We start from the raw sequence: 22227 nt of genomic DNA on the forward strand, positions 1-22227 counted from the left end.
ATGTCACTGGAACATTATAGCATTCTCTAAGGAGTCATTTCTTTTTAGAGATTTTTACAAAGTTGCAATCATCAGTTCCAATGAAACATTTGAAAATGATGGCACTAACCTACAACACAGAATACTGCTAGTATTGTGCCTTACTTTGGTACTAAAGATTTTGTTTTGTTTAATTATTTTAACACCCTAGTCCCCAGCACATGGCTAGTTGTCTGCCATGTGGCTGTTGATAGATGGCATTAGACGTGGAATTCATTATGTATAACTTTCTACTATCCAAGAATGTTAATAATGGAAAATGGTATATTGTTAAGCAACTTAGAGCTTAATCTTCTCATCATTATAAAATCAACAGCAGAGGCTATTTTATGGACTAGTTTTCTTTACTCCTTTATTTTCTTTTTGTTTTTTGCTTTTTTGTTTTTGTTTTTTTCCAAGACAGGGTTTCTCTGTGCAGCCCTGGCTGTCCTGGAATGTACTCACTCTGTAGACCAGGCTGGCCTCAAATGCTGAGTGCTGGGATTAAAGGCATGAGCACCAACTCCCCACTACCTGGACCAGTTTCCAATGAGCATTTTTAAGAGCATTATAGTTAATTTTATATGTACATTAAGATATTTATTTTTCCCTTGTGTCATCCCACAGTCATTTGTTCTAGAACAGAGAGTAACAAAGTTTGAGTTCACTCTTTTATCTATCTTCTATCAAAGTTCTGCAAGTATCCTAGGGGTACTTCTCTTCCCAAAACAATTAAATAAGCTCAAACATTTTTCAGCAGAAGAATCTCTCTCTCTCTCTCTCTCTCTTTCTCTCTCTCTCTCTCCCCAATAGCATTGGATGTCCATTACCAAAACCTATCTCACTCCATTCAAAAAAGTAGACTCGATTTCTGGGTAGACACATGCCATTCTTTCCTTCATGAGGAGAATTCAGCTAGTCAGTCCCCCTGGCAAAGGCACCAACCACTCAGAATTCTGATTTGCTATAAGCCAGACTTTATTATCTATTTACTTCGGAAAAGCAGTTTCCACCCACCCCCTGGAATCCCTTATTCTCTGTGCACTTGTTACATTCCCCCAGAGGTTTCTGTTAGGTGTGCCAACATTTCTGGGTCCTGAAGCAGAAACTCCTGTTTTCTTCCTCCTTTCCTCTCTTGTCTCTTTATTTCTGCATTTGTTCAGAGACTAAGAATTCTTTCTCTGGTACTTTAAGGGCTTTTACTCTTTTCTATAGCCCTTGGCCCCAGCACGTGGCCGCTTGTCTGCCATGAGGCTGTTTATAAATGGCATAATTTTCTCTGTACCTCTCTCCATCTTCCTTTTTTGGCAGCTTCTGAGATTTACAGCTTGACTGCCCTGGGGTTTTTCTTTTGAACTCTAATAAAACTGTCCTCTAGCTTTTTTTTTTTTAATTTTTGTATTAAGAACCCCAAGACTGAACTCTGATTTTCCCGTTAACATAGTCCACCCAAGGTGAGGCTACCCCAATAACTGGTAACACAAACATCTAAATATATAACCCACACACTCATATATTAATGCATATCCATGCACATTCATGCATATATACACATACAAAAAGAAAATACAACAATTTTAAATTATAGCTCTTTTTTCTTTTTCAGTGTTCAGAAAATGTATGAGGCGAGTTTTCGACAATATGAGGTAATGAATTGCATGATCTTAGAGTCCACACCACTGAGTTAAAGCAAGTTCTCAGACTCATTCTCAAGAGTACAGCTCTAGAAAGAAAAGCAAACGCCTCCGTTTTCACTGGAAGTCATTCTGAACTAGCTTAGTCTTTCCATGTTACAGAGGATGAATCATATGTCTGTCAGTTTGTTGGCAAAGATCCAGCAAAACTCCAATTTCTAACCCCCTTAATCTTCCATATTTTTTAAAAAAGCCAGAAATGGTATTAAAGACGAGGTAGTCCAAGAGGCATGGGCTTATGCAGTAGGTTACAATTTGAAAGGGTGATTAATCTATAGCACCTTCTTTCCATACTGCTCTTTATGATACTAAGTGGAAGACATTAGATACATTGTACATGGCTTGTACCTACAATAAAAATGAGAGACAAAGCACACAAAGGTTTGTTGTTGTTGTTGTTGTGTAAAATTTACCTAAAACAACAAGGATATAAATCAAATGATTAAATAAATAAATTTTTAAAAAGAATCTCATATTTAAGGTAATACCTAAAGGGTAGTGCTTTGAGATCTGAATATCAAATAGTGGAAGGAGGCATGCAAATATTCACATGCAACGTAGCAAACAACAGCAATACATCAAAAAGTGAGAATTTATGTAAGCACTGAAGCTTTTGAGAAAATTAAGTCAAGCACTGAAATTACCACGTGGAAGGGCTTCATCAAGATGATATAGGTTTACAATATGTAAAGCACATTTGAAAATGGAAGTCTTGAGCGGGGTCAGGGCAAAAGCATGTGGCATGAAAACGGTACTCTGCCAGGAAATTAATTAAATTTCACAGCTCCAGAAAGACCATATATTCTGTCAGCACTCACTGAGAGTTAGATGTGAGGGGCCTCTGAGAGTGTGTTGTAATCTGGTCATAAATAGAACTCGCCAAGGGACATTGACAGCAATTTGGCATTAAACAAGAGTGTGCATAAGTGAAAAATTTACTTTGTAGTAGCTTTTATTAATACAGATTTGACAGCTCATGCCTTACCCAGTTTTTTATTCTTATTTTGCTCTAGTTTGACCTCTGTGAAATTATTGTTACAGATGAGCTCATGTTATTATCAGTTAAGTCAATAATTTGAACAATTTTTTTCCCTCTCTACTGGTGTTATTCTCAACTTAAGAATAACTATCTATTTTACTGCTGCGTTTGCTTGTCTTTGGCTAAAGATTCACTTTAATAAAGACTAAGTTCTTCCAAAACTGCTTTTTGTTTCTAAAGCCAAATCTCTTTTATACTTGCATTCCTTATTGCCCACAGTCCAGACCTACATTCTTATATCAAAATTCTGTTCAAACGCTTGCATAGTTATAAACCCTTTTTCTCAGGCCTGAAGATATTTTGGCAAAATTACTAGATTCTTCAAACAGATTAAATATTAGTACAAAAAGAGTGCCTCATTCTGAATTTCTTGCTGTATGACAAAGCGTTTAGATTTACAGAAGAAAACGAAAATAACAAGATCACCAAAAAGATTTGCAACCAAGTAATGGACAAATTAACTGGCTGAGCTGTAAACCAGCTAAGAACATACAGAGAGCCACAAACATCCCGACATTATAACATTGCATCAATCTGATTTTAAATTTGAAAATACTTCCATTTGAAAAAGAAGTAGCGCGTAGTTTTCCTTTTCCAAAGAGGGAATGCTGATAAGCAATTACAATGTAAAGGAAGGTAGATTTCAGCTCAAAAAAATGTATTGGGGTGGGGGGTGGGAGAGGGAGAAGGGACTCAGAGAAGGAGGGAAGAAAAAAGGGAGGGAAGGAGAAAGTGGAGAACTAAAATATACTAAAGTAGAGTAAGCTACCCCTTAGAGTCCTGTCACTGAAATTATTCATGCACACAGGATATTAAAGATGGATATGGAGTATGTAATCATAATATAATAATGAATTTGTTGACCTCTGATCTAGCTATTTAATCACTTTTAAAATTCCATGAGTAATAAACAAAACTAACAAAAACCCTAAAGAACATGAAATCTAAAATGATGAATTCATTTTTTGGATTTATTGGTAGAATGTGGTCAAGTGAGATATTTTCACATAGACTTTACTTCTCCATCCAGTCTTATTCAACTGTGTTCTTTTGGCACAACCTCTTTCTTTGAAAATGTATAGCTCAAAATTAATGCATTTGGCCTGGTCACACACTGAGAAGTACTGTTTCCACAAAAGTAGTCATTAAGGAATATCATATTCTTAAATCGATGTATCATTGCACGCTCAGATATATCCCAGCCATTTTAGCACAGAGGCTTTTAAATAGAGGAAACACTAACTCGTAAGTGATGTTCTTTTTTCCGGTCACATCGATTTTTACCTAACGATATTATTGCATATTATTTTAAAGTTTGTTCAATGTTCATTTTCTGGAAACATTTCCTTCATTTAAAGAAAACTTTAAATTTAATAACTTTTTAAAATTTAAGATTCTTTCTATCATATATATATATATATATATATATATATATATATATATTTGCTTTGACTTCTAAATTTAAATTTTCGGTGTCCTGTCTTTTTAAAATATATATCCATAAGTTTATTTTCAGACTGGTATGCATTTTCATCATTTTCATATTAGATAAGATATAATTTTTGTGACTTGCTGTTTTCAAATTCATAAAACACATTTTTTTGACCTTTCATTATATATAAGATATAATAATGCTGGATTTGTGTCTATCATTACATAGAAACAAATAGTTTTGTGTCTGTGATAAATTTATACACTTAAAAATTATAGATTTTAAATCTATAAGAATAAAATGAATTATTTCCTTTAGAAAAGTTATATTGAATAATCTAAGAAATTAATAATGTTCCCCCAAAACCATAAGCTGCAAGGAATATAAAAGAGGCATTAACATATATAGATGTAAGTGAGGAGAAAGATTCATGTTTATGTGTGGGAGAAATAATATCTACCCTCTAAACATTCACTCAGCATGTACACTGAAGATACAAGATGGGAGAGGTGAATTTCTGTTCTCTGGAAAGTCAGGGGTCACTGAGAATGAGTGTCTACATGACATGGGATGAGTCAGATGTGAGGTACACCTAACTTAAGACAATCCTGAATGCTCTTGGCTACTTTTATATCACCAATTTTCCATGTTCTTACCTATCACATGAAGAGAAACATTTTTAGAATACATTTATGGAGACAAATTTGTGAGAAAAGAGGCCAACATTCTGACCTAGGAACCTCTACAAAGGCTGTAATTGAATGTTTTCCTAACAGGCCCTATGGACGTGAACTCACTCTGTTGAGTAAGAGGTGGTGGCAGGAGAATTGTTTGTAGTCTGGCCAAAACCACTAAAACATAAAGAATAGCAGCATGAGCATAAGGGATTCTGAAGAATAATCAAGCAGTGGTCATGAATATTCACCATCTAGGCTGAGAGTCATTGCCTTTCCAGGTTTGCTGACACTTCAACACACCCAGAAACTGTGGAAACTGTGTTTGTGATGTTTGACCTTCAGCTGAGGACATATAAATAAAAGTGAGTTGCTCTGTTCTCAGGGCTGAACACACAGTTCTCCTCACACAGCCACACTTACAGACATTCCAGTTGGTTTTTGTTTAAAGAATCTCGCATCTGTCTTCCTAGCCCAAAGGTAGTGTTCTATTCACATATCTCAAAAAGCCGGAGAGTCACAGGACACAGTAAGGAAGGAGCCTTAGATCTCCAGAGCAAGCCCCTGCAGGAGCCAGAAGGACCAGTTCCCCCAGTGGAGAGGAAATCAAGAGGATGGGTGTTGCCCCTGGATGACTAAGAGCTGGATGTTTTATTAGTCATGACTCTCCTAGACTTATGCCCTGCAGGTCCAAATCCTTTCACACTCTTATACTATACATTAAGGGTGTCTTGGGAGGGCTTGAACATAGCAGTCTCTTCCATCTTCCTCAAATGCCACCAGATGAGCAGACAAAACAAAAGTTTTTTTTTTTTCAATAGTAATTAGCATGTGTTGTGCTTTCATATCAATGTGGTAGTTCTGAAATAAATTCAGATATGTGAACTGGGATACGTCTAAGTTTTATAAACCCATGTGAGATCATTTTGTACAAGGCTTCTAAAATGTAAATGAGACTGAATTCTGAATTAAAATCTACAAAGTATTTTTATTTTGCTGTTTTAAACTTATTGTATCAATATGTATTCATAGAATGTTGAACATGACATAATGAATATTACAATATTATTTCTCTTCAATTGACTGATCATAGCACCTTTTTATCAACAGTATCAGTAATCCTTTTATATTCTACACCCAAGAGAAAAATAATAATAATTCTACAACTTTGGAGCAAATTCTGCAATGTGCCACAAGTGGGAAATGCAAAAAGAAACAGGATCTAACAATCCTTTCATAATTTCAAGCTCTGTGTCTAGATCATGGTATCTTCTATGTGTAAGAGAGATAGATAAAGCAGCAGTGGAGAGCTCAGAGAGGGCAGCTGGGGACCGCCGTACCTGTTGGTTAATGGAGAGGCCTTAACAGCACTCTTCTTCCATGCGTCTTGCCATGAGGAAAGGGAAGGAAGGGAAAGGTAGTGATGGCAGCAACACCTGGGGAAGGGAGATGGCGAAATATGTAAAGGGCCAGTCAGCAGAGGCTGCACTGCGGTGTCCATCCACAGGCTGTGTCAACAGACATGTCCACAGTCTTAGCTCCTATCTTCTTCCCTTTAAAAAACACAAGTCTCAAGAGTGATGGAAACAAACTAGGTTTTTTGTTTGTTTGTTTTCCGTATCTTTTTTCTTACAGAGTTTCTCTGCATAGCCCTGGCTGTCCTGGCGCTAGCTCTGTGCATCAGGTAACCTAGAAATCAGAGATCCACATGCGTCTGCGTCCCACCGGGAATAAAGGCAAGCGCCACCGTGGCGCCCAGCGTAGGTATTCTGAAGGATGACCATCAATAGGCTTGCAACTATAATTCTCCAAGGACACCAGGGGCTGCTACACATAGTAGACTAACAAGTCTGATATCTTAACCGACTATAGCAGTGTAAGCCGGGACATTTGATCGTGGGCATAGACTCTAAAGGCAGATTTAAGGAAAAAGTTATAGGTCAAGCCTAATCACAAGCACTGACTTCTTACAAACCCTAACTTACTTCTTTCGTGGCCCCTATCCTGCTGCTGCCAAACTGACACAAAAAGGTGCTCTCTGTCATGTTCTTCCAAGGACACACAGCTTTGACATTGAAATACCTTTCTTTAACTTAATGGAGAAGATATTTAACTTAGCAGGAGTACACAAACCTTGTGAGATCGAACTAATAAAGTTCGTAAAAGTATTTGTTTTTAATTATATTTACATAATGCTGCATATGATATTTAAATAAATAGAATTACATAGAAAAATTAAAAGAAACATTTAATAATGAGTTTGTAAATATTTGTATTTTAATAAGAATTATTTTAATAACAGGCTGAAAAATAAAACAACAAGTGAAAAGCAAGACTGGCTACGCATATGATCTTTGTGTTTGCTTTTTAAAGAGGTCTTTGACTTTTTTGGTTTATACTCAAATGCAAAATATGCATCTGAAGTGTTTCTTTTAAATTATTTAGTTAAAGAAACTTTAGATATTGTACAAGTTAACGTGCATATTTAAATGTATTTATCACAGCAATGTAAAATACAAAACTATATATGTAAAGAATGGCCCAAGAATTAAAAATAGCACTTAATTTCCTTTGTATAAAAAAACGACCTTGACTCTTGACAGAAATATACTTCTTGTTTTATTTATTACCTTAAGGCTGCAACATTGTTGAAATTTTCTGTAAAGACAAGGATTTGCCTAAGTATGTGTTTGCATTCTTGTTTCTAAAAGTAATCTCAATTTTTAATCCCAATGTTTGGGAAAGCAGCTATTAGAGAAACTTTTGATATTTGGAATTTAGTAATCTTTTCGGTCTTTCCATGATCCTGTTTAGACAGTCTCAAAATATTCAAGTTTCTCAACATGCTTTGTCTCTGACAAACTTCTGATTAGCCTTCCTGTCTGTTTAACATGAAACACCTAAAGCTTGGGCAATAGTATTAGTCAGTTCGTGAACTGAGAAATCTTGGAAATTAATTGCTATCATAAGAGACTAACCTCACAAAATTTTGTAGGTGCAAAATAAGTACCATGTAGGTCCGTTGAATTAAAAGAAACATCTCCACTTTACAAACTCAATTACATGTTCTTTTTGTAAAGGTCAGTTATGAATCTTACCTTTTTCTGTTGTGTATTTAACTTAAAATATTGTTACACAAAACATTTTAAATTGTAAGTTTCCCTCCAAAATTAAAGCCTATATTTTCCAGTAATTATATATATTTAATTAAACCAAATTATTAATATATTTAAATACTCCTGAATGATTATTTTAGAATCAGCATTTATCTTTAGATGAATCAAATGTGGAATCTTGCAATCCAAGAAAAAAAAATGTAGAATCCACATGCTCTGAATTTGCAGCCAAATACTTTTATTCAACATGGTGAAATTGACTATTTTTTTGCATACAGATTCCTAATATACTAAAATTTTTATAGGTAACTAAATATTTGTGTGATCTAAGGAAGGGTTAAATACTATATTATGGATAATATATTTAAAATAACATCGCATTGTGAGAAATTAGAAAGTAACTTTGGTGAGTGCATATTCATTAAAAAAGGAGGAAAACAATTATCACAAATGTTCGAGTCATATAAAAATAATTATAAATAGCTGTGTAAAATAAATTTTTTTGAGCAATAGAAATAAAAATGGAATATTTGAAGGGTAGGATTTAAGATAATAGTAATAAAAAAATCTTTGCCATTCATGAGGCATTCCTGGCAGAAATTTTGCTCATGAAGAATAATATGAGCTAGATTTCACATGGTAGTGAAAATAAAGGGATTGATTTTCACTTTCATGCATACAAGAACTCTGGGAGAAGTTGGTGTTTTTTACAGAGGGGCACTGACAGTAAAAAGTCTGTGATGATTTTCTATGAATTTTGGGAACTTTCTCTCAGAAAATATAACAGTGTGGAGAAGAATGAGTTAGACTTATATCATTTTGCAGTCAAGGAAGTCTACACACAAACTGCCAGGGACATTATGAAGTTCCCTCAGCCAGTTCGGACTTTGTGATGAGAAATGTGGGGGAAATGTGTGTGGCGTGTGAGAAGACATACTAAACAAGATGGGACAAAAATAGTTTTTAGTCTGTGGAGAACTGTTCTCTGCCTAATTCTTTCAATCCACTGTAAGATGCTGGTGTATCTGGAATAAAGATCCACAGGAGAGAGCTACGAGTTCCAGATATCAGCACTACTTTCTTTATTGTTTTGGTGAGACAAGACTGTAAAATAAACTCCCTGCAGGAATTAGAAAGCAACTATTTCAGCTCTGGGTCTGAGTGAAACTCAGCACAATTGATCACCTTCATACATGTAACTACCAAGTGTATCTATGGGGCCACGCTTTGGACAATGATATTTTGGAAAAATTGTTCATTTTCTGTCTTGGTAATAGTTGTTAAATAACATGAAATGGGCTGTCTTAGCATCAAAAGGGTCATGAGTATTGAATTATGGGTAGGGTCCAAGTGTCCAGGGGCTGGACTGACCTCTTTCATTCATGTTGACAATGAGATTAGAAGCCATTCTCAGTGGCAACAGAATTGACCAGGGAGGAAGAGAGACTCAGTAAGGCACTGGGTAGTGGGTCACTTGTCAGAACACGGCAGTCTGCTCTGTTACAGGGTGGCATTGCTGAACTTGCCTTTTGAGAGGAACAAGCAGTATTTTACATAATAAAATGTAATTATACAAGCCTCAGATTAAGTTACCAGAGAGTATTGAGCTACTGAGAAAGTTTAGAAGAAACTATAACAAAAATATATGTAAAGAAAAAAGTCATTATTTTAGTACTATTTGGAGCTTGTTTAAAACCAATAAAAAGCGTGGAGGAGACAAAAGAACAGAGGATTGTAACGCTATTCTTAGCTCAGTTTTTAGGAAAAGGTCAATGGCATTGATACTGTTCTGGGCTATATAGTACATCGTGGTGCTGAGCTTTCAAGAAGTAAATTGCAAAGTTTAATGCCAACAAAAATCAGTAAGAACTTAATTTTACACAGTAAAATGAATAAATATAATTTAATAATATAGTTGTAGAGTAATGAGATTAGAAACATTGTCAGTGTTATTTAAGTATAAACCTTTAGCCTCTATTACTAAATTGCATTGTAATTAGATTTGAGATTAACACATAGATAGGGGGTGTTTATACATTTATTCACATAGATGAAAGCTCAAAGTGTTATATATTAATGTCAGCAATATGATGCTTAAAATTCTTTAGAAGAAAAACATCCACTATTCTTTTTTATTAAACTGAAAATGATAATTGGAATACTGTCATGTACAAATCTGAGAATTATTATAATAAAATTTTATTAGGTAATAACTTTATTAACATTTTAAAAAGCAGCTCAACTAAAACATTTTAAAAACTTGTAGACCTGGTGAATTGGTCTGTACCAGGTCTTTTGTGAATATATTATGGCTTCCAGTTTAGTATTTTTACTGGATTCCTGAGTCTGTTTGTTGTGCTTCTCTTTGACTCTTTCCTTTGTTTTGTCTCATTCCAATATTTACTATTTTATCTTATTATATTTTTGTTATTATCTCTCAGAAGCCATTATGTTTTGTTTTGTTTTGTTTTGTTCTGTTTTGTTTTGTTTTGTTTTGGGGGATGGTGTTTTCTATGTAGTCCTGGATAGTCTGGAGATCACTGTGTAGATCAGGTTGGCCTCCAACTCAAAGACCTGCCTGCCTCTGCCTACTTAGTGCTGGGATTAAATGTGTGATTTCTCTGTTTGTTTTCAATGACAGAAACGGATGCAACCAGATGAGCAGGGCGATGAGGAGGAACTGAGAGGAGATACAGGCGATGGGACTTAAGAACCACTGCAGTGAGAAACAGGCATGGCTTAGACACTCAGTGATAGAATGAAACAGATAGGACAGAAGTGAAAAATATGTTTTTCACATGAAACAATTACTTAGGATAATGTAAGAAATTGACTGTCATCTTTAAAAAGAATAAACTGTTGCCAGTAGAGTATATGAGGCAGGAGGAACAGGAGGAAAAGTAACAAAACAAATGCTATTGTAGAAGTGAATCACTGTTGGTAAGGAAGGTCAGACGGTGACAAGCGAATTTGAAAACAGAAGAGTGAAGCTGAAAATGACCTTCTAGAACACAAGAAAGAGAAGTATTGTATATACAGGTACTTGCAAATCTTTTCCAAACTCCACTAATACCTCACACACATTTAACCCAGAAAGAAAATGAAAGAGAATTTTAAAATGTATGATTGGATTCTCGTGCAATACAGAATGTAATTTTTATAAAAATAACATAGAAAGTAGAAGCAGTTCTTAAAACGAAAACCTAATCTGGCTCTTCCATGGCGTGGACTTTTCAAAAATCTTATATAAGTCTTTGATTTGGGTCCTTATACTAGTAATAAGTAAATAAACGAGGATACAAGTGTGTAAGAAACATATAAGTAGTTGCATATGGAAATGTGATATTTGAAGGTAGATTAGTCACAACATTTCAGATCATTGTGGAAATGTACCACACTTTCTGTATCCATTCCTCCGTTGATGGACATCTGGGTTGTTTCCAGGTTCTGGCTATTACAAATAAAGCTGCTATGATAGTGGTTTAACAAATGTCCTTGTTGTGTACTTGAGCATCTTTTGGATATATGCCTAGGAGTGGTATGGCTGGATCTTGAGAAAGCACTATTTCTAATTGTCTGAGAAAATGCCAGATTGATTTCCTAAGTGGTTGTACAAGTTTACATTCCCACTAGCAGTGGAGGCACATTTACACAATGAAATACTACTCAGCAATTAAAAACAAGGAAATCATGAAATTTGCAGGCAAATAGTGGGATCTAGAAAAGATCATCCTGAGTGAGCTATCCCAGAAGCAGAAAGACACATATCATATATACTTACTTATAAGTGGATAATAGGCCTATAAGATAGTGTAAACATACTAAAATCTGTATATCTAAAGAAGCTAAACAAGAAGGAGGTCTTAGGGTAAGATGATCAATCCTCACTTATAAAATCAAATGGGATGGACATTGGAAATAGCAGAAAACAAGAAAGAGGACAGGAACCTATCATAGAGGGCCTCTGAAAGACTCTACCTAGCAGTGTATCAAAGCAGATGCTGAGACTTATAACAAAACCTTGGGCAGAGTGCAGAGGATCATATGAAAGAAGGGGGAATTAGGAAGACCTGGAGTGTGCAGGAGCTCCACAAGGACCAAGGCACAGGGTTTTTTTTTTCTGAGACTGATTCTCCAACCAAGGACCATGTATGGATATAACCTAGAACCCCTGCTCAGATGTAGCCCATGTCGGCTCAGCATCCAAGTGGGTTTCCCTAGTAAGGGGAACAGGGATTGCCTCTGACATCAACTCAGTGGCTGACTCTTTGACCTCCGCCCCCCCCCGACCCCAGAGGGAGGAGTAGCCTTCCTAGGCCACAGAGGAGGACTTTGCAGCCAGTCCTGAAGATACTGATAAGCTAGGGTCAGATGGATGGGGATGAGGACCTCCCCTATCAGTGGACTTGGAGAGGGGCAGTGAGGAGATGAGGGAGGGAGGGTAGGATTGGATGGGAATGGGAGAGAGAGCTATGGCTGGGATACAAAGTAAATAAACTGGAAATAATATAAAAAATAAAAATAAGAATAAAAGAGAGGAAAAAAATTTCAGATCATATCAATTTAAAAGGCAAGTACACTTTAAAATATTTGTTTTAATTTTCTTTGGGTTTTGTTGTTCTTTTTTTTCACACAAATATTTTGCTTGCATTTATGCCTTTACACCATTGCCCGCCTGGTTCCCCAAAGGATCGTAGCCTCCTATGATATTTGATCCCCTGGATTAAAGTTGCAATGGGTTCTGAACTGCCATGTGAATGCCAGGAATTGAATTTGAGTTCTCTGCTAGTATCACAAACGGCTTTAACCATTCAGCCATCTCTCCAGTCCCATACATTTTTATTTTATTTTTTTTATCTTTTCGTTTTGTTTTATTTTACTTTTAAATAGTGTAAGACATAGTAATAATAACAAATAAATTTACCATCTTACACGAAGAAATTCAAATCCAAACTACACACACACACACACACACACACACACACACATAAAGAATACCACCACACATACTGTTAAACTCTGTGCATTTGTAAGTTCCCAGGCAAACCCATAGAAAACACAAAAGAGTCAAAAATCTTTTTCAAGGTTTCACAGTCAAGACAAGAATGATCCAACATCCTGCTTTTGGTTTTGAATGAATGCAAGTAACAGAGAGATGTGGCATATAAATAGCAAAACATCATCAGCTGAGAAAGCCCTGTTAAAACTCTCATTTTGCAGTTAGCATTTGAGATATTTCCAGGAAAAGGGTCCTATCTGTTATCTCAGTGGGTGAGTTTTCTATTAGCCATTTTTATTACAGGCATCTTTATATCATGGGAAAAACAATAGTAATATTTAAATTTGTCAAAGGGATAGTGCAAAAACAGTTCTATTAATTTTTCTCTACTCTAAATTGAGTAGTCAAGGTCCATGGACAGAGATCTTAATAAAGTAACTTTGCAATTACAACACACACACACACACACACACACACACACACAGAGAGACACACACACACTCACGCACATTTAAATTGATGTTCTTTAGTTTGTCATTTAACAAAAAGAAGGTAAAATCATACTTGTTATATAAGAATAGTCTTTAAATGTAAATCAGGCCCTTCATCAAAAGTCTAGGACATACTTAGAATTAACCTGTACTCTTTCAAAAGACCAATTGATTTCATGGTGAATAGTAATTTTGAGTAAATTTGCCATCAGCACAATTTAACTTAGACTAAATAAATACAAGTGCAAGTAAAGAATAGATTATGAAAATTTTAGATAAAACCAAGATCTAGAAAGCATTAATTTGTTCATGATTCAGGAAACTTTACTGAGCATCCATTATATATTAAGTAGTAGCGTAATAGCTGGAGATATTATGGTGAGAAAGACAGCTTGGAGTGTCTATCCTCTTGTTATGTAGTCTAAAGCTAATATGTGTAACACTGAAGAAATACACACATATATGCATATATGTATCCATCTTCACCACCCATCTTACCAATATATTTAGAAATCATTTTTTTTAATTTTTATTGTGAGTTACATTTTATTAACTCTGTATCCCAGCTATATACCACTCCCTCATTCCCTCTCAATCCCACCCTCCCTCTCTCATCTCCTCCCTGCCCCTTTCCAAGTCCACTGATAGGGGAGGACCTCCTCCCCTTCCATCTGACCCTGTTTTATCAGGTATCTTCAGGACTGGCTGGAAGGTCCTCCTCTGTGGCCTAGCAGGACTGCTCTTCCCTTGGGGTGTGAGGAGGTCAAAGAGCCTGCCATTGAGTTCCTGTCAGAGATAGTCCCTGTTCCCCTTACTAGGGTAACCCACTTGGTTACTGATCTACCACGGGCTACATCCGAGCAGAGGTTCTAGGTTATATTCATTTATGGTCCTTGGTTGGAGAAACAGTCTCATATAAGACCCCTGTGCCAAACAACTTCCTGAATAGAAATCATTTTTAAAAGAATTTTTGCTTTAAAATTAAGTAACATAAATATTAAAACAAGCATTTTATAATCTTTCAAAGCATCATCTTGTGTAGACTGATAATTAAGGTTACAAAAATCATGGCTGTTTTGTTGTTTATGTTTTTATTCCAAATGGCATACATCATCCAGATACCACAAGTAGCTTGAGATATGCAGTTAAATATCACCTGAGAAGTTTCATTTTCACTTTTCTGGAGTGTATGTGTGAAAGCATGTTGTAGAGTAACTGACATATTCCATTTATTTCACTGAGACTTGCAAACTGTCAGTATGTCCTTCTCCAGTCATTTGTCCCTAGAACTTAGTTTGCTTTTAGCTTTGTTTATATATCTCAGTTACCTCCATATTTTATTACCTATCTCTCTTTACATCTACTACCATCGTTCTCACTAAGTCAAACAACAGTTGTCAATTCTAAGTCAATTAACCCACACAAGCACAGAAACACACTCACAATCGTCAAGAATTTCCTTCGTAGAAAAAGGCTTAGTTCTTGGATACAATTAGCAGAAGCTACGCAAAGCCATTTTGAGTTTACCCAAATGAAAATGAAAACAAAATGGATGATTTCCTTTGTAAAGCAGAAATAACTCCACTCAGCACTGTTATTTATAATCTTCAAACCTCAAGGAATGATTATTCATAGATCTGCAGAATGGGAGCGAGTCACAGCATTCTGTTCACTCCGTCGCTCACTGGAAATACTCTGCTCATAGTTAATGCATTTTAATTTATTTTTAAAACACCAGTTGTTCTTTGGCTATCAAGCATCTCAGACACTGTCTAAAACTTTTTTTTAAAAGTATCTTCCCCTTAACCTGTTCACATGCACCCAAATAGATAGGCAATATGCTCAGAGGTAGAATTCAGCTAACGCGTAGAATACCTTCTTCAGTACCATAATTTAAATTACATGAAATAAAATGATAACTTTGGGTAATGCTGTTCCCTCAAAGCATATATTTTTTTTCATTATGCATGTATGTGTTCATAATGTTTTATTTCGAGCCTTTAAAATATGGTATACTCTAGAGAAATTTGACAGATGATAAGTCCACAGAAGGAGAGGCCATGTGTGTGTGTTTTCGTACTTCCGCATAACTGCTGAATTCTTTGTATTTCTATCAGCTGTCTGCACTGGCGGGTGATCAAATTTAATAAACAGCAGAATGGACTACTAACGTATGTGGACGACCTATCCCCCCTCCAACCTGCTTAACTTACATGCTCTTTCACCTTCTAGTTAAGTTAAGCATTTCCTGGAGGGCAAGAACTTGAAAATAAGCCATATGCCACATGGATTCCACTGTAAAAAACAATAGCTGTGTTTATTTTAAGAATATTGTAAAAGAAGAAACTACATTTTTGTCTTTTAAACTCTCTATTTGTACATCATGCACAAAAAAATATTTTCATGGCTTGGTGTTGGACATTGTTTTTCTGTGTTCAAAAATATAACCTTACAAAGTTTTACATTTTGGAGCTACATGTTTGAAACATTCAATTTGAACAGCCTGCCAGTGGCGTGAATTAGACCTAGGCCCATATCTATGCTAGGCAAGCATTCCACCACTAAACAACATCCCTGACTATTAAAACAAGTTTAATATTTCAAAGTTTAACTTTTAAAATTATACTTATAATTGAAATCTTACTGACTATTAGATTACCCAATGGTAATTTCAGTCAGACTCAATTCTGAACATGTGATGACAGAAACTAAAATAATATCAAGCCAGGAAAATATAAATACTCAAAAGTCCACCAATTTTTGTTCCTTTAAATTTGTATTTATTATTTAATTTTTATATATTATTTATTTTTTACAGTTTATTCACTTCTTATCCCAGTTGTAGCCCCCTTCCTTCTCTCCTCCCAGTCCTACCCTGCCTTTCTTTTTCTCCCCTGTCTGCTCTCTCTCCTAGTCTGCTGATAGAGGAAGTCCTCCTCTTCTATTATCTGACCCTAGACTATCAGGTCCCATTAGGACTATCTGGATTTACACAATGGGATACTACTCTGCTATTAAAAACAGGGAAATCATGAAATTTATACACAAATGAATGAAACAAGAGAAAAATCTTTATGAGTGAAGTAAGCCAGAAGCAGAAACACACACAGGGTATATACTCACTGATAAATGGACATTAAGCCTTATAATATAGGATAAAAGTACTAAAACCTAGAGACATAAAGAAGCTATACAATAAGGAGGACTAGGGAAGATGTTTAATTCTCATTCAGAAGGACAAACAGGATAAACACTGGAAGTGGTAGAAGAGAGGAAACAGGACAGAAGCCTACCACAGATCTCCTCTAAGAGACTCCTCCCAGCAGGGGATCTAAGCAACTGCAGAGACTCACACCCAAACTTTGGACAGAGATCAGGGAGTCTTATGGAAGAAGATAGAAGGACTTGGAGCAAACAGGAGCCACACAAGGAGACCAACAAATCCACAAAAGCTTGACCCAGGGGTTACTCCAGAGACTGATGCATCAACCAAATACCAAGCACAGAGAGGACCTAGACCCCTGCCCAGATGCAGCCCACAGACTGCTCAGTCTCCATGTGGGTTCCCTAGTAAGGGAAGGAGAGACTAGGCCAATATTTTTTAAGCTATACACCTTTCTTTTTTATTTTTAATATGTTTTTAATTTAAATAGACTTGAAAATTTGTCGAGTTCTAATTTGATTATATTCTCCCTTTTCTCCCTCTCAATCATTCCCCCATACCCCTCCCAACTTTCAAATGAATAGGCTCAGTTTTCACTAATTGTTATTGCATGCAGATATGTATATACATATATATTCCCAAATATAGTTATTCTATCTGTGCAATGTTGCCTCTATGTGTGTTTTCAGGGTTCCCTGTTTGACGAGTTGGTGTGCTCTTCCATGGGGAGGACCACCTCTCCCATTCTCAGCGTTGTTTGCTTGCCTGAATCCTCTTTGGCCTTTCTCCATTCAGTTTGGCATGTTCCTTAGTGTAATCCTTCTTCAGCTCATGTTGGGCAGTCATGTTGTGAGGCTTAATGAGGGGGGCTTCAGATGTTACTAGGAGACACAATCTCAGAGCTAAGTCCCTGATCCTAAAAATAGTCTTGGATCATTTTCCCTTACTTCTTTCTAACTTTTCCCAACTACTCGCCCTCAATCCCTTCCACTGTCACCACCCCTCCAGTATATTTTTAAAAGCCAAATTACTGGTAGAAAACAAAATAATTTAAACATATTTCAATAGGTAAATTCATAGAGAATTTTGGTAGAGTCCTCAGTCCTTTTGCCAGCCACACCAAGCTTTCTAGCGTAGGTTATTAGTCTCAGGTTCCAGGACATATCATCAGGTTTGACCTGAGATTCTGTTATGAATCCAAATAAAGATCGTATTCTAAACTGACAAATCCTTTTCTTGCCAATATAAGAAGTGGAAGAGGAAATCAATCAAAATATATTCTACAGTATACCGTAGAATTGTATCTTCTGTGAAAGAAAAATGTTTTATAAATAAATGCTTATTTTAAATTTTCCTACATCAAATTTAGATTTGCACAGCCATGCCACGCATGATTAAAAATGCCAAGGGCATAAATCTGGACAGGTAGCTGCTTTGCAGATATTACAGCAGCATCCATTTTTACTAGGCATCACTGGAATATTCGCCAACATGTATATTAGATTCCTTTATAGAGATGATCATGTTCCTACAAGCCATAATTTCAATATATCATAAGATACATAACTTTGATTCTCACATTTACATTACCAAGTATTTTATGGAGCAATTTTCTTTAGGCTTGGCGGTGAGACTGTTCAGTGGTGTAAATAAATGTGTAAACAGTATTTCAACATTAAACCTTCACCTCCATAGAAAACTAACTGCTGGCTTCTTCCAAGAGCGCAATTCACTATTAGAGAGAAGTCAGTTACCAGTTGGATCTACCTTCATTTGCATCAATGGAGTATTATTACCAGGAATATCCTAAATACTCTATTATAGCAAGTATTGCAGAGACAAAGGCAGTTATGGCTGGCTTCCAGTACTAGGAAAAAGAATATTTTAAAAGCCTAATATACCACAGTATTAAAATGGTTATAATGAATAACCGGTGCTTTTACTTTGGATTATCAGAGGTTTTCAACAGCAACTTGAAATACTAACTCTATGTGCAATTGTCTGAAAACATGAAGGTTTTGTTGCTGTTTCTGAGACATGTTCATATCAGCACTGCCAAGTCTAAGCACTTTTTTACTCTTATATTTAAGAAAATAAATAAATACTATAAAAGAGCATTAGACATAAATTAAATCAAAAATGAAAACGAGAATTGGTATCATCCAATTAAGTAGCCCTAAAGTAATATTTTAATTACTCCAAAATATCCTTATTTTCAAATGTATGATATAACATCTTATTCTTGAAGGGGAAAAACATACTAGAAAGAGTTAGGAAAATAAATCCTCATGTTATATAGTATAAGTTTTTTGTTGTTGTTGTTGTTGTTAGCATTTTAGCTGAAAGATTATGCCATATGCTGTGCTGGTGTTTTAAATATTAAGAGAAGATAGGTAATTATCAAGGTGTACACACTACAAATTTTCTAACTGCAATTTAATAGAAGTATCCTTACTGAAGGGAATATTACCTCTTTAAATATACAACATTCCATATGGTAGGAGACTGTCTGGTCTGCAGTGTACGGCACTGTTGACTTCAGCTGATCACTTCAAATCTAAAATTATTTCTGAACACATACTCTATTACTCAAGTTAATTACAAGATAGTTTCTAACATGCTTAGTATAGTCTTTCTGAACTGATGCGTGTGTTTCCACAATGAGCAATGAAATGCTCTCTCTTAAAGTTCATTCATAAGTGTCAGAATCTATACCAAAATTATACAGTAACTTAAAAGTCAAATTCGCTGCATGTTAGTCCATAATATAAAAATTTTGCCCTTAGAAGTGCACCTGAAGTACAACTAGGTATTTTATAAAGCCCAATCAATAAGGAGAACAGCTAAATGAAGTGCTAGAAATATTAAGAATGAGTCCTTTCACTCTTGGCCATGAATGGCAGTAACCTTTGCTTAGTAAGAATGTGTGTCTGAGCAATAACATAGCAATATTTCTCCAGGTGCTAAAATGAAAAGATCTCAGAGGCAGACATCTTACCATGAAGCTATATTGTGTTTTCCATTCATTCCTCCCTTGGTGAAGCATGGAAGAGCCCTAACCACTTCAGAGATGCCCTGCCTCCTACCCACAAAGAAAACGAAAACCTTTCTACTTATTAGTGGGAAGATATATGTGACAATCACAAAAGAGCAGCAGGGACAGATGGGGGCTGAGAGGTTTTTAATGACTAGGTCAATTATGAGCAAACTAACGATGCCAACTTCTCAGTGGAAACAATTATTTTTACCTAACCCTCTTTGAGACATACGTATTTTCTGCATGTGCATTCCCCCAACTGTGCGATCTTATAAGTTAATTTTTAAATATATATTGTCCTTTAATTTAAAATTCATTCTTTCTTTAGAAGGAAAAATTACACATAGTAAATGCTGGCTCCAGTGAATTATGAATGTATTTTTGTAAGGCATAGTAGCTCCTTGTTTTTGAATGATTTAATAATATACAGCAGAAAGAATGAGGAAGGGTAATGTTTTTCGGGTATGTACATAATATGTCTTTCTTTTTCATGTCTTCGTGGTAGTTATTTGAAATGATTTTCATTTTATTTGAACTGGTTACCATGCCTAATGAACCTTTTTAGCTTAACCAAGTTTAAGCAAGCCTAATAATTTAGTTTGTGGTGGGTATAATTAAAGTAAGTATGCTAGAGAACCAGGAAGTCACACTGCATGTGCGCGCCCATGTCTTACGAAGATAAGATATTTTCAAATCTACTCATGTATGACAAAAACTGTGTGGCTTCTCTAGCATTTTTAAAGCAATGACATGCATATGAAATGTTTTTACTACATTTATAAAGAAATTTATGAGGAAAATCTCTAATTTAACAAATTTAGATCATTTTTTAACCTGATTTGAAATTTTTACAGCACAATGCTAAAAGTATTAAATAACTTGTTCAAAAATCATTTTTTTTTTTACTTACTTCACTGAATGTTTTTCCTAAATGAAAGAGTGTTGTTTTGTTTCCACCATCTTTTGAAATCTGGGAACAAACTGTAGAATCTCATTCTTAATGTAGCAATCTCCTAAGCTCCTCCTAGGTTCCTTATGTAGTGTTAAGCAACCTTTCCGTAACCCCTGCTCCGTGTGTGTGTGTGTGTGTGTGTGTGTATGTGTGTAAACTATCAATGAAATAGAACCATCAAATTTAAGAGATGATATGCATTATTACCCTAATTGGATTATTTTATCCTGTTATTCTGCAATCCAATAACAAATGGAATTAGCACAAATAAAAGCCTATCTATTTGCCTCTTTCTGAATAAAATAGACTGCAAAAGACTGGAAAAATACACAATGATTTCTTTTGCTCTTCTCTTTAGTTTTAGGTTTATTTGTCTGTCTGTCTGCTTGTTTATTTGTTTGAGACAGGTTATCAGTATATAAACCTAGCTGGCCTGAACTTGCTATAAAGTCCATTTGTCTGTGAACTCACAGAGATCTACCTGTCTTTGCACTTTTCCCAAACACTGGGATTACAAGCATGTGCCAGTGAGCGAAGCTCACTAAGCTGTCTAGTAAGCAGACACTGAAGAAGAATTCTGTGCACAGGATGACAGGCATAATCTTACTGCTTGCAGTGGAGTCAAAGCTAAGCAATGAGGCAAACAGGAGAACAAGTCTCTTCTCAGAACTAAACAAACAAGCGCTTCTACTAGATATGAAACAGAACCCATTTTTCATACTTAGTGTGTGTTTTTAAAATAGAAGTAATTTGGAGATGAAGAAATGTCTTAGTGGTTAAAAGCATTATTTGTTTTTTCTTTTTTCTTTCAGCGGACCTGGGTTCAATTCCCAGCACCCACATGGTGGCTCATAACTTTCAATAACTCCAGTTTCTGGGACTCTGATATCCCCTTTGGCCTCAATAAGCATATGTTTGCACATAGCATGCACAAATTATTGCAGAAAAATCTCCAAATGCATAAAATAAAAATGACTCTTAAAAATAGTAATAATTGTACTAGCTACATATTTTTTATGCATTGAATCAAATAATGCAAATGTAGTCATTTGAATATATAGAGGTAAAATATCACAAAATTAATAATAGCTAGTATGGGTCACACACCTAAATATTATCAAATATTAATTTTACATATCTTCTCATCTCATCTGTGAATATAGATATCATTATTTTCATTAGGGTGATTCCATATAGCAGCATGAGGAACACCCTTGAGAATGTCGTTAAGTGCTATAAAAGTATTAGCTTCCCTATGCTGCTGATATTATGTTTAGATATTTAATAAGGCTATGTCCTGTTTTTCTTATAAACTTCTTGATCTTCTTTTCTAGTGGCTTCCTGTGTGTGTGTAGGAGGATGAGTGAATGCATTTCTAATTCATTTCGCTGACATAAGAGACATTTCCAATGACTTGGATGTATTATCCTTTTATGCTTGAACTGTATTATAATTGGATGTTTTGCACTGTGCTCTTAACATGATCTCAAATGCTCCATAAAAGTTGATTTTAGGTTTGTAAATGTATTTGGTTTAATTAGCAGTTTCAGTAACTACCTGAATAAGAGCCATGAATGGGTGCCTAATTGGCAGGTTTTATCCGCTCTCTGGT

At 35.5% G+C, this 22227-nt stretch overlaps 1 protein-coding gene across 10 annotated transcripts in view; it reads right to left on the minus strand.

Annotated features, from left to right (window-relative positions):
- Pcdh7 (protocadherin 7) overlaps positions 1 to 22227 on the minus strand; it is a 441342-nt gene that overhangs the window by 190939 nt on the left and 228176 nt on the right. For 4 of the 10 annotated variants that reach the window (XM_060365303.1, XM_060365301.1, XM_060365304.1 and 1 more), the window contains exon 3: positions 6198 to 6293. The exons of the other annotated variants lie outside the window; for them this stretch is intronic. In XM_060365303.1, coding sequence (XP_060221286.1) covers positions 6205 to 6293 — 89 coding nt within the window. In that variant the 3' untranslated portion in view covers positions 6198 to 6204. The remainder of the gene's footprint in view (positions 1 to 6197; positions 6294 to 22227) is intronic. 10 annotated transcript variants of the gene reach the window in all.

Source organism: Meriones unguiculatus, chromosome 12 (assembly GCF_030254825.1).
Source record: "Meriones unguiculatus strain TT.TT164.6M chromosome 12, Bangor_MerUng_6.1, whole genome shotgun sequence".
NCBI classification, from domain to species: Eukaryota; Metazoa; Chordata; class Mammalia; order Rodentia; family Muridae; genus Meriones; species Meriones unguiculatus.